The sequence below is a fragment of the Tenrec ecaudatus genome, chromosome 11, assembly GCF_050624435.1.
Source record: "Tenrec ecaudatus isolate mTenEca1 chromosome 11, mTenEca1.hap1, whole genome shotgun sequence".
In the NCBI taxonomy this organism is placed as follows: domain Eukaryota; kingdom Metazoa; phylum Chordata; class Mammalia; order Afrosoricida; family Tenrecidae; genus Tenrec; species Tenrec ecaudatus.
In genome coordinates this window covers 24837407-24851659 of record NC_134540.1, presented here as the reverse complement: position 1 = coordinate 24851659, position 14253 = coordinate 24837407, and the positions used below count along the sequence as shown (strand labels likewise).

The window sequence follows — 14253 nt, the reverse complement described above, 5'->3', positions numbered from 1 at the left end:
ACTATTGCTAAACCAGTGCTGATCCCAGGAGATGGGTCATGATATATTTCAAACTTTATATCAATATATAAAAATGATTCAAGCCTTATGGTTTTTCTTAAAAAAGGGAATTATATACCCTCTGATAAAATAAATATGGGACCCTAAAATATAATGTCTGAATGCCGGTAGGTTTCTTTCAGTTTCTGGTTGTCATTTATCACACGTGCAATACTGTACATGTGTACAGTAACATCACACGTGTAACACTGTCAAAAGCAGACTTCCTTTACGCTAAAACAGGACAAACACTTCTGGAACTGACAGAGTAACGCGACTATTGTCAAACAGTATCCTGATATTGACTGAAAACAAAATGCAACATAACAGCACTTGAGAGAATTCTAACTGACCATCATTTTCGGCTTTCTTTGGTAGCATGTACCTTCATCTAAAATCGAACACGCGTGCGCTTTTCATGTTCAGTCTGCAGTTAGACGGAGTCATTAGATTGGGTTTATTGTCTAGGATAGACGTTAGACCATAAAGAGTACGTACAGATTTTATCCTTTCTTAATAGTGTCGTCTCTGCAATATACACAGTTAGCTCTTCGGAGTGTTTCATAATACACCCTTTAGCATTCTACATATGATTTTGCTCAGCAGATTTGTGTTATTAAAATGTATATAATGGCATATGAACAGTTGGAAAACCCACAGAGGGACTAAACAATCTTATTTATTGTAACCATTCAACCAGTCTACTTGCATACACCTTACCAGAACAGTCACATGCACGCATGCACGCAAACGAGTCATACATTTAAAATTTTTCACAACTACTTATTTGATTAGACCATGCTTTGATGTATACAATACAGAATTTATAAACTCTTCCTGCTTAGATTGCATTTCAAGCATCCAGTAAAACACATTTACTGTGTCCAAGATTAAATCATACATTGTTTAAAATTAATTATTCCTTTTTAATTGCATTGTATAAACAGAAATGACCTGTTAATTTAAAGAAAATCTATCAGCACAAAATGAATTCACTCATATAAACAAGCAAGATGAACTTGACCTTGTTTGAACTTGTTTTGATGTGGCCCAGATGGTGGGCTACATGCTTGAATAGCAGGCGAAAGCCGAGGAAAAACTCATATAGCAAGATCTAGATTTATAGCCTTTTGCAAATTCCTACCTTGTATTGTCCTTTCAGCATCTGTTCTGCTGCCACTGCGGTCAGCTTCTATCTCTGGGGTCAGAGAGTCTAAAAGCATAGAAATGTAAGAGTGACACATATTTCATTCGATTCCCGTTGTCCTTTTTAAAAAGAGCAACCTGTTACTTCAGTGCTGAATTAAAATGAAATAAATCTCTGTCATCTTTTAAAGGTTGAACAAAGACTATAACCATAAGCATTTTAGAAAGATTTTTGAGTAACATCAAATTGTTCTTCACATGGCAGGAGGCAGTGGGGCGGGTTTCGGAGCTCAAAGAAGAATCTTGGACCATGTTGGGGTGGAGACAAGAGGCCAGAGCAGAGAAGCAACGGCGCTGGCTCTAGAAACAGGGGTGAAGTAACACACCTGGCAGGGATCTGTGACAGAAGTCATCCTTTCCCTGCCTTCCTTCCCCATAGCCCATTGTCCTCCCGACACGCTTTCCACTACCAGCTTACTTCAACGAAATCACAAGAAATGGAAATATAAAACCACAAACTCGTGTCTAAATTGTCCTCTGAGTATTAAAAACGAAAGCTACTTTGCCATGCACCCAGACACACTCTCTTACCATTTAAGACCCTGAGACTCTCTGTGGAGGCGGCCTGCTTTAGCGTTTGCTCTGCTTGCTCACGCCGTTTTGTCTCGAATTCAAGTGCTTCCTGCAGTTTTCGCTTTGCCTTCTTCTCCTTCTTTAGCCTCTTCTGAACTATGGCTGGAAAAGAGCGTATGCACAGTGTGACGGTGCTGTTCTAAATGGTTGCCATCTTGCTAATTTACAAACGATCTTTGCTTTGTACAATCGTTCTCCGTTCCCAAATAGGACGGAGTTTACCTCTACAAAGGAAGCTAAAAAAACTTTAAAGTATTTTTTTTCTAAAATAAATTTTAGTCCAATGCCCAACCTTGCAAATTTTTATCTTAGCGTTAAAATATACAAGAACTACTTAATGTGCCATCTGTAGAATGACACAGTGAATGGGGAACATTCTTAGCAAATGCACATAGTCACCAATAGAGGAAACCTGATTGAGTGAATGATGTGACTCAATTCTTTGTCCTGGAATCCTGGTACAGGCTACTGCAAATCTCTGTAAGCAGGCACCCTGCTCTTTTTGAGGCACTGATTCTGAGTAAGGAATGGAGCATTTCTCATGACAAACACTTTTGCTGGGGATAAAGTTAGATCAGTAAGGTATTTGATAATCATTAGAAGTCAATAAACATTATAGTTTATGATGAGTGAAAACACTACAAATGATGTGTAATGCTTGCAGACAGAACGCTTTTGCTAGATGTAACTATTTAAATTTATGTAGAGATGATAATGATTTCTTCATTCCAAGTTAATATGCATCATAACAAATTATTAAAACTATTGTACTTCTACTTCAAGGATAAAAACTTACTACTTATGAGCATTTCCAATAATACCTATTGCTCATAATAATTTACAAAAACTATATAAATATAACAAATGTATAATTTATGTAAGTAGTATATAATATAAAAATTATATTCATGCTCTAACAATTTATATAATTTTGTATATACATTACATCATAAAAAAATTATAATGTAAAATAGTTAATAGATATAAATAAATTATAAAAATATCCATCACAAGGTATTTCTTAATGTACTTCCAGTATATGCTCATATAGGAGGTGAGGCTTTCCCGTTAGCTGCCGTCATGTTGGTTGCAACTCACGGCGAGTTGATGTGCAGCGGAACTAAGCACGGCCAGATGCCCTGCCGTCATCACAATTGTTCCTACGTTTGAGCCCCTTGTTGCCGCCCATGTGTCCATTCCTCTCATTGTGCGTCTTCCTCTTTTCCTTGTGACCCTCCACTGCACCATTCCTTCTCTGGGGACTGCACTCTCCCCACACTCATAACTCGTCCACATGAGTGAGATCATATGCCTCTATCTTCTACTTCAAAGGGGAATGTTTTCTTCCAAGATAGATTTGCCCATTCTTCTGGTGTTTCAGGCTATATTTAATACTCCTCACCAACATAATTCAAAGACTTCGGTTACCTTTTACTCTTCCTCATTCATTGTCCAGCTTTTTCATGCACAACAACAAAATTCCATAGGCACTGCCACTGAGCCAATTCCCACGGGCAGAAGAAGGGATTAGGAGACCCTGGCTTGGTTCAGTCGCATCTTACTTCTCAAAGCAACATCTTTTCTCTTAAACACATTAAAGGCGTCTTTTAAAGCAGATTTTCCCAGTCTGGTATTTCCTTTGATTTCTTGACTGCTGTTTCCTTAGACAATGAATATAAATCAAAGTAAAATGGAATTCTTGACAAATTCAATCTGTTTTCTGTTTACCAGGATGTTGTTTTTATTTAGAAATTTCATGTTCTAATCCACAGTAATTATTAATGCATCTTAAGTTTCATTTAATCAATTCAGTATGCAGACTATGGCAACAAATATTGTGTCCTCATCTTTAGTACTAATGGATGATATATAAATTTGAGTACAGGCCATAATAACCGGTCCTTCTTGTAACTATATGGGAACGGTATTATCGATGAGGAATGTGAGACTGGTCCTTTTCCATTTTTATTTCAAAGTAAAGTCAACCATAGGTTTGCTTGATTTCAAAATGGCCAAGTGACAGTTTATTGTGGTTCACTAATGTCTAGGACAGCGGTGCTCAACCTGTGGGTCGTGACCCCTTTGGGGATCGAACGACCCTTTCACAGGGGTCATCCGATTTATAACAGTAGCAAAATGACAGTTATAAAGTAGCAACGAAAATAATGTTATGGTTGGGGGTTCACCACAACACGAGGAACTGGATGAAAGGATCATGGCCTTAGGGAGGTTGAGAACCACTGCTCTAGGATATTGATCTTTATGCGGGCCATTTTATTTTTTGATGACTTCTAATTTTGCTACACTCTTATTTTGGACCTTCCATGTTGCAATTATTATTGGATGTTTTCAGCAGTTGCTCCTCCTTTTGACTCATGGCGTATCAGCCAATGGTGGGCCTGAAGCCTTGATCTTCCTCTTGAAGGTAAGCTCTACTTTGGGAAGGTTCTCCTCTCCATTTTCATTGTGGGTGCCTTCCAATCTGAGAGAGGCTCCGTGGTTTAGCGGGCTATGTGTTGGACTACTCACAATGAGGTCAGCTGTTGGAATCCCTCAGCGACACTCTAGGAGAAAAATGAGGCTTTCTAACCCTGTGAAGGTTCATAGTTTCAGAAAATGCACATGGGGCAGTTTTAGTCTCTCCTACAGGGTTTCTATGGGAAAAAATTTGAGTTTTCCAACCTGAGTATTTTAATTTTTGGATCTATATGGGAAGTATACACATGAATGTACTGAAATAGAAATGAATAATAGAAATGAATAATCATCCAGGTGGAAATAATTATTAAATATAATTCTCTAAGGTTCGCTATTTGATTTTTTAACTACAGGTCAAATAACAATATCACTTTTACTTAACACAGCATTTAGCCAAACTATGTAAGGTAATTATGGCTCTCTTAAGTAAGCATTTTAAAATAAAATGTAAATTCCAAAAATATATTGTCTTTAAATTTAGCAATATTGCTAAGATAGGAAGCCATTATTTGTTGAGTGTATTATTGTTTTCATATATTAATCATTATGATATACATTTGCCTATAGCTTGATCAGTCATATAATGTAAATTGATGTCAATGAATTCTATTTCCTTTATTTAGTAGTACCGTGAAAATCATTTCCCGATGTAGGGGTAGAAAATAACTGACCCAGCCTGCGGGCCTTCCATGCTCAAGAAATCATCGATACCAGCTAACATCACACGCCTCACTGAGAGAAGCCCTTCCAGACAGCACATTAAGGGCATGTTAATGACATGTTTGACCTAATTTTAAGGTGAAAATTTTGTATGGCCCCAAATTTTGTATAACATCCACATTTGGATGTTCTAAAAATCCAAATGGCTCATTGCAGAGAAAAAGGTTCCCCACCCCTACCTTGTGTTATAAAAAATATTACTTGCCTAACATTTTCCCTTCCAAGTTGATTATGTATACCATCGCTTACAAAAGAAGCAGTAATTTCTGAATTCTTCATTTGGATCGTACACTCTCAGAACACTAAAACCCAATATCCAGCACCTTGCCACCAAGCATCCTCTGTTTCCTCCTGAGGGTCTGAACCTAAAGGCATGCAGTAGCCTCTACTGGGAGGGATACAATTGCTTTCCCAGGCAAATTCATAGCTGATCATTCTGGGTACTGCTTACCTTTGATTCACTGCTCACGATTAATGTAATGGGAAGTCTGGTGTGATTTGTGGGTTTTGCCCTCTAGTGAATAAAGGGAAAAAGCAAGACGCGGATCCTCTGAAACATTTAAACCAATAAAATTCAGAAAATTTTGAGTATGCCGAAAGGTTACTTTTAATTTTGGCACCCGCCTTAAACTCGGATTAAAAAAAAATCAACTTCTTGATGTGAAATAGAAATCAAGACATGCTATCTCATGTACGATGGTTCCATAGATTAAACTCTTGGGTGAAACTTTATTGACATGACATGTATACCATTAAGTCTCTATTTAAAGTAATATTTAAAGTACTCTTCTGATGGGTTTAGTACCATTACTTTGGGAAGATACATTATTTAGACCTGTGCTATTGCTCTGGGAGAGAACTTCCCGATCCACCTCATCCCAGACATTCTTCTGCTTCCTCACAGTAACTCATGGAGCAGTCTGGGCCTTCATGTTCATTTTAACACAAAAGAGAAACAGTTATTTTTAAAAGGCATGCCAAATACATAGAAGCAGAATATGTGAAACATTTATATTGGATACTTGGTAAATGAGTTAAGTAAAGGAAATTCCCATTGAGAACTCTCAAAAGCTCTTCATGGTTGAAACAAAGTGATAGTTATTTATAAACACTCTTTAATATCATACTTACACGTGTAAATATGGAAGATATTAAATGATCTAGAAATACACCTCATAGTGTGTTTCAGAGAAATAAGTCAGAGATGGGCAATATCATAAATTGTACCTAATTATAATTCAGACCAATTTCTACTCTGAATAGGTACTTGGCCTTGTTGGAAGAAAATGAGGAATCCAAAAGAGAAGTCTACAAACACTTAACTTTTGTCGTTGGTTGAGATAGTCATCAGTCTTGAATTCCAGTCGATAAGTAGCTTACGAAATCTGCTTAACTGGAATAATCAGTGTTTTTTCCTTTCGCTTTATGACTTCACCTCTTTAAGTTTTTCAAACGGCGATTGTGAATGAACAAACAGTTATTCTTCAGGCCTTTAATTTTATCAAAGCTCATTCTTATCTTAAAATATGCTAATTTGTTAAACTGTAGAAGGGATCAGAATTATATGATTAATGATATAATGACTATACATCTCAGGCATGAAAGGAAGAGAGACCGTGTGTTTTCGAAATTAAGATAAAAGGCTAAAAATACAATGAACCTAGGAATCATAGCCTATTCTGAACTTTGGATTCCATGTATATTTACAAATGTGCCACAATCAAACAATCAATCCCCAATATGAAATTATTAATGTGGATTTTTTGCAGAAGTATTTACGGCTTTCTGAAATTTAGAAATACCTCTATTCTTTTGTTCCATAGCCAACTGCTTCTCGAGTGTCTCCCTCAGTTCTCGTTCCCTTAAAAAATCCATCTTCAGCTCCGTTTTCTCCAGCTGGACCTGTTTTTCTTGAGCTCGGGCATTATCTATAGCAACTTTCAAGAGTCCCTGTAGAAAAAAAGTGTTCACTATGGTCAGTGTACCTTTGGTAGAAGCATTCTAAAGGAGAAATCCACTCATGAGAGGGTTGCGCCCACCTCGGGCATTCACCCCGCACCCTGTGTGTGCCCACTGGGATAAAACCTGGAAATCTAAGCATACGGTTTTATAACAACACATATTTAGGCCATGCAAGTACAATTGCTTTTCATCAGATAAGTCGCTATCTAAAACAAACAGCACCTAAACTTCTGTGAAAAAATTAGATAAAAGAAATGGGTTGACGCTCTTTCCAGAAGCAATTGTTGGCACGAATTGTGCACTTCCACGTGATCTTGAAAACACCCACCTGCCTCTATGACCTCACACCCCACCATTTCCTACCGAGATTGCAGGAGGCACAAGATTGTTCTGTTAGCCTCTCTATGGACCAATCTGTGTCTGCCCAGTGACTTCACCCTTGCTGTTCTTCTCCTGAATGACCGATCTTGACATGACTCACACACCCATTTCATTTCATATTTGCTCAGTGTCAAGACCCATTACCATCCATTCTGGAAGGACCCGCCACACTTATAAGAATTCCTTAAAATTCCTCATAGAATCTTTCCTTATGCAGCAGTGTCATGTACTCATCTGTCTACTGCTTGATGCCAGGTCTGACTAAATCAGGGATGGGGAATGTCAGGTCTGTGGGTTCTGTAAGGCCCACGAAATCATCCAAACCAGCTAACACCACACACCTGCCCAAAGAGAGGCAGTTCCAACCATCACATTGAGGGTGAGTGAATGAAATGTTTGACCAACTATAGCAGGCTAATTTTTAAGTTGATAATTTTGTATGGCCCACGATGGATGCTGTAAATATCCAAATGCCTATGCGTAGAAAAAAGTTTCCCCACCCCTACACTGAACCACAAGCTCCAAGTAGCTTTACTTCAGAGATGATTCATCTCCAGAACCCTGACTGCCCAGCACAGAGCTTAAAAATAAATACATAAACAAACAAACAAACAAATAAATAAATGAAATAATGGTTAGTCAAATGAAACCATTTCCATATTTTCCTTCAGGCATGTATTTCAGATATTCAAAGCTCAATTTCTTAATAGTGCATTATTTAATAGGAATAATTTTCATAATATTTGGAAGAAGTAGAGAAAAACTTTCAGGTGATTCTTTGGAAGCCCGAGTCATACGTTAGTACTACGGCAGGGCAGGGAGAAAGGTGTAGTTATTCCTATCATCAATCCTGGGCTTTTGTAGAAGAATAATTGAATTCATATATGACTGGAGATTAAATATTAGATAGCCAGTTGAAAAATTGGAGCCCTAAGGGCATACAGGTTAAGTGCTGGACTGCAATGTGCAAGGTTGGCAGTTTGAAACCACCAGCCGCTCCATGGGAGACAGACAGGGCTTTCAACTCTTGTAAGGAGTTTGTTTCCAAAACTGACAGGGACAGCTCTAGGTCACTAAGAGTCAGCATTGACTTGATGCCAGTGAGGTTGGTTTTGGTACACATGGATTATATAAAGATATACAAATATATACAGATGACATATCTAGTAGTATATTTTGGAACTGTTTAGAACCAAGATGATAAAAATACACTAAACTTAGAGAAACCATTCAGTTTTCCTCAGAAGTTGTTTTGATCAAGGTTACCATAGCTCAAAGTTCTGTCCTTATCTGGTCAACAATACAGAACATGATTTGGAAGCAGGAGATATATTGTCTTTGGTCTCTGAAAATTGAGAACTAAAACGTTTCCTCTGAATTTATGTGAGATGATGATAAACTTTGGGATGAGATCTCGTGTACCAAGCCACAAGAGCCGTTTTTATTGGAAATTTGAACTTGTTGGACTTGCAAACCTACAGCGCAGTGGCTTTACTTTAGCTCACCTGCATAGTTTATAGTGTCGCAAGCCATTTCTAATCTCGTTTCAAGCACATACAAATTACCTCACATCTGCTTGACCTGCCTCTGGACCTTGCCATGCTATGATTCGTATGATAGGAAACTAGGCTTTCTATGTGGCCCTTTGCCCCTCCCCGGTCTTTCCTTGTTTCACAGTAAAGCATGGCTGCGGAGGAAACTGCCATCTTAACTCAATTCAGCAACCTTCCTGTGCAGGCTTCTTCTTCATCAGGAACAAACAATTAGTAACAAATGAAAGAGATCATTACATCAAGTGCCCTTTCAGATCACCCCAATTAAAACTTTAGTTTAGCTGTATTTTAATTCTAAGATACCAAATTCTAATTTTCTGCTCTGATTGCTCTTGTTGACTTATCTTTGAAAGATGTTCTCTCTGTGCAATGTCTAGAGATTATTTAGCAAGATGCCAATGTTGGCACCACTTAATGTGTTGATTGGTTGTATTATCAGTAGCTGTTTAAAATAAATTACTATTAAACTATTATTGTCCCTGGCTGACAAAACGCAATATTTTGGTCTTTAAATATGAAACAATCATTATGAATAAACATGTTGAATAATGTTAAACTGCAACTCTGATTTGTGTAATGTTATATTAATATCTCTTGTAAAGTATGAAGTTGCTGAGAGCTTTTATGTTTGCTGTTTCCTTTTGTTACTGTTGCTGGTAATGTCACTAATGGTAATACATTACCTATTCCTGCTGATTATGTCTGAAAATTATTAGCTTTTAGGATCCAAGATCCTCTGGGGACTACTTAAATGCTATATAAAATTAAGTTTCCTTTTTAGACTTTAAATCAGTGCACATCAGTAGGAGTCCAATGTGAACAAAATGCTGCACCGGAGACAAACTGATGCATATGCAAAAGTATGTTATTCCCAGTGACAGCTCTGTTGTAAAAAATATATATGGAAAACGGATTAAATGTCAATGCAGCAGGGGGCTGGGAAAAGCAGTATCAACTGGGGGTCACAGCACCTACAAATCATTAGGACACGAGCTTACGCATACGCGATAATGGCACTTTCTGAGTTGCGTAACTTCTGTCCATTTCCTAGGTAAAATATGTGCAGAATGCCATGCCAAATACCACGCCTTACGTGGAGGTGGAGGGTCCAGCTTTGTGCTGAAATGACCATGTGGGTGAAAGTGCGAGATGGAACACTTTGAAAAATTAGTTCCTTTCTCTCCCAAGGGGAGGTCTGTTTTCATGATGTCTAGCTGGATCATGATAATTCAGCAGGAATACATTGTCTCTATTTAGTTCAAACTTAACCGCATGGCGCACAGCAATATTAAGAGACAATGGTTGATTGGCCTCAAATTTCTTTTCCTTAAGTGAGGAGGCATATTATTGTCATAATATATAAATGTCTTTGTTTTCTAAAATGATTTATGCTGTAAATTAAATTATCATCATCATTTTTCAGAAGAAAAATGACTATGAATTACAAAAAAACCCACTTGAATCGATTTCATAATGTTTCTACAATGACTATTGCTTAGAGAGTGTATCTGTTTGCATACACAGGAGGGCTCGAAACTTTTCTTAACAGGCTAGTGAGATTTAGAGAGAGTTGTCTTAGAAATCAGATGAGAAGCAAGTCTTTGTGTGCCAAACCTACATTACAAAATGTGTGCTCACGAACTATTACTCTGGTAAGAGTGGAATCATCCTAGATGAAGGGGGTTTTTGGATCACCTTCTCGAACCAGAATCTTATACAGATAAGAAAACCAAAGTCCAGTAAGATATCAGTGGCTTGCCCAATATCCCAAACTAGAGAGTTGACTAAGCCTGGGTTCTGACTCCCCAGCGCTTTACTTTCTTCTCATACTCACCCCTAGTGATTTCAGCATTGGGTTGCTAACCAAAGTCAGCAGGCAAAACCACCAGCTGCTCCTTGGGAGAAAGGCAGGACTTTCTACTCCAGGAAAGAGTTGCAGTCTCCGAAGCCCACAGGGGCAGTCCTGTCCTGTCCTACAGGGTCGCTGACAGTCAGAATCAATTCAAGGGCAGTGAGCATGGTTTGGTGTGAGTCATTTCGGAGTGAGAAGGAATCATGTTCCTTGGAGCCGGAGGTTCTATAGACATTTTTTTAAGGGCACAATTTCTGCATTTTTCTAGAAGCTTACAGAAGAAATCCCACACTTGTTCTCCCAAGTCAATCAATGACCGTGCCTTACAAACACAATTCTAGAGATAATTTCATCTCATGGTCCATATGAACACGTGTGGTAATTTGGTTGAGTAAGTTCTGGTGTTTCAATTCAAGTTCCACCACCAGCCATCTGACCTTGTACAAATAACTTAAATTGTATTTATTTTCTCACTGGTAAATGAGACTAGCAATGAGATCTACCTTAGAGGAGAATCAGGAGCCATGGTATTGCTCACTGGGCTGCCTACCACGGAGTCTGCGGTTCAGAAACACCAGAGACTGTCGGAAAAAGACAAGGCTTTCTACTCCCATAACGACCTACAGTCTCAGAAACTCGCCGGGACGGCTGTACTCTGTCATATGGGGTCTCTATGAATCAGTACCCTTTTCTTTTTTTGAGTTTAAAGGATAATGAATAAGAATCAATGACTTACTGCATTTAATTAGCATAGAGGCTGACATGATAGGATTATTAAATAAACATTAGCAGTGACTACTACTGTTCTCCTCATTGCTTTTGCACAAGATGCGGACAGATGAGGAGGATGGGCAGTGTGGTGAGCTTAATGACATTCTCTCTATCACAGTAAACTATGATTAGGTTATTGGTTAGAGTTCACTGGTTTTGATTTTCCCTACTCACAAGTTGTTAGTAAGAGCAAAGGGGAGGGAAAAAACCTAAGATTATTATCAGAGATAAAGGCGTATAATGGAAGACCCATGACAGCTGATCCTTAGTCGACCAGATTTTGAATGCTATGCCCTCTTCTGAAAGGGAAGAAGTTCTTTCCTTTTACTTGTTAGCACTGTTTATAGTTAAAAGTATTTCTCAAGAATGCCAATAAGCGAACTTATTTCCTTGAAAAGAAATAATAACAAAAGTGTTCTTTGTGACATTGACATGCAGTGAGTTGAAGACGTAAAACCAGAGTGTTTCACTCTTATTTAAATGATTTTGCATGCAATAGTCTCAAACACAAAAGTAAAGAGTATTTCAGAGACTGTAGGTAGGCTGAATCTATTCTAGGGAATCAATCTTGACTGCCATTGTCATCGTTTTAATAATCCTTTAGAATTTTTGTTTGCTTAAATCTTCCAGGTAATCAACCAAAGCAAACTAAGGTCTTATCACACGTTCCCTCATAGTTTATACCTTCAAGACTAGCCTCACTCCTGACTTTTATATACCCTACCCTTGTTTATAACCCCCTTACTTACTTTTTATTTTAATGATTGCAAAGCCTTGGATATTGTTTTATAATCAAATATTTTTAAAAGAATGTTCTACTAATGTACTAATTGGTTTCATTATGATTTCCCCCCCAACAAAACAAACAAACAAAAAACAGAAACATAAAACCCTCAGATTAAAATTTCATCAGCTAAATTCTCCATATTCTGCACGTTCAAGTTGCAGCCTATGTTTGTGGTTTCGTCAGTTGGCTGGCACGAAAGTCTAGTCTGTACTTGGAATCTCACAGGGTTATCTCCAGAAATGCTTGAGTGAGGACACCATAGTGAAATATTGCCATGTTTTAAAAAGCAAAACAAAACAATCTCAAAAAGAAGACATGTATCCATATTCTGCACTAAAGTGAAATGACTATTCTTAGTGTAGATCTTTATCTATTACTACTTTCAAGTTCTAAAACACTCGTGTCAAGAGAGAGCAACATAGATGTTATGCGCTGCTTTAGAGTTGACTGTGATTCACAGCGACCCCATGCTTACAGAAAGGACCTGTGTTCCACATGGTCATGGAGGCCAGGCCATTTCAGAACCAGATCTCTAAACTCTCATTCAAGGCAAGTAACAGTTGGTTCAAGTGATCAACCTTTCAGATAATCAATGAGTCTTCTGGTAGCTAACTGAAATTAGTGATCTAAAATTACATATGCAAATATAGCATTTTTTGTATGGTTCCTTAAAAATACAAAGAAAGAAAATGATAGAAATTTAAATTAATATTACCATGAAGTGGAAAGCTATAGTACAAACAACTATTTAAAATTTGAAAGTGCTATTACAGTCAGGGAATTAAATTAACTAAAAGAACAATAACTCCATAAGTATGTTCTTTTCTTTCTACTTCAGCCCTTGATATCAGCTTTGCATTTCCCCCCTCCCCCCTCCCTCCCTCATGAACCCTAGATAATTTATAAATTATTAATTTTTCATGTCTTACACTGACCGATGTCTCCTTTCACCCACTTTTCTGTTGTCCATCTCCCTGAGAGGGGGGTATATATAGATCATTGTGATTGGTTCCCCCTATCTCACCCCACCTTCCTCTTCCCCTCCTGGTATCACTACTCTCATTATTGGTCCTGTGGGGTTTTATCTGTCCTGGGTTCCCTGTGTTTCCAGCTCTTATCTGTACCTGTGTACATTCTCTGGTCTAGCCAGTTTTGAAAGGCAGAATTGGGGTCATGATAGTGGGGGAGGGAGGTAGCATTAAACAACTAGAGGAAAGCTGTAAGTTTCATTGGTGCTATACAGCACCCTGACTGGCTCATGTCTTCCTGTGAGCCTTCTGTAATGGGCTGTCCAATTGCCTGCAGCTGGCCTTTCCTCTCCACTCCATTTTCCCCCTCATTCACAATGATAGGATTTTTTTGTTCTGGGTCTTTGATGCCTGATATCTGATCCCATCAATGGCTCATGATCACACAGGCTGGTGTGCTTCTTCTATGTGGGCTTTGTTGCTTCTCAGATAGATGGCTGCTTGTTTGTCTGCAAGCCTTTAAGAACCCAAATGCTGTAACTTTTGCTAGCTGGGGCACTATCAGCTTCCTTCACCACATTTGTCTTTAGCAATTATGTCGGGAAGATGAGCATTGTGGAATGTCAGGCTAATAGAATAAAGTGTTTTTGCATTGAGGGAATACTTAAGTAGAGGCCTAATGTCCATCTGCTACCTTAATACTAAACCTATAAGTATATGTACATAGATCTATTTTCCCATCATATATATATATATTCACCTATGTACATGCCTGTATTTAGACCTCTATAAAAGTCCTTTGCCTCCTAGTTCTTTCCTTTATTTCCTTTTACTTTCCTATTGTCCCTCTATCATGTCTAGTCATACATTTGTGTTTCAGTAATTCCTCTCGGCTACATTGTTCTTGATCAAGCCCTACCAGGCCTCCTATACTCTCCTCACCATCGATATTAGATCACTTGT

The 14253-nt window shown here is 38.1% G+C and overlaps 1 protein-coding gene across 1 annotated transcript in view; it reads right to left on the bottom strand.

The window, feature by feature from the left end:
• Window positions 1-273: 273 nt before the first annotated feature.
• Window positions 274-14253, bottom strand: part of DACH1 (dachshund family transcription factor 1) — a 416939-nt gene continuing 402959 nt past the window's right edge. Inside the window, exons 9-12 of the mRNA XM_075563567.1 lie at window positions 6819-6966; window positions 1777-1920; window positions 1184-1252; window positions 274-344 (exon numbers count right to left, since the gene is read on the bottom strand). Coding sequence (XP_075419682.1) covers window positions 274-344; window positions 1184-1252; window positions 1777-1920; window positions 6819-6966 — 432 coding nt within the window. The remainder of the gene's footprint in view (window positions 345-1183; window positions 1253-1776; window positions 1921-6818; window positions 6967-14253) is intronic.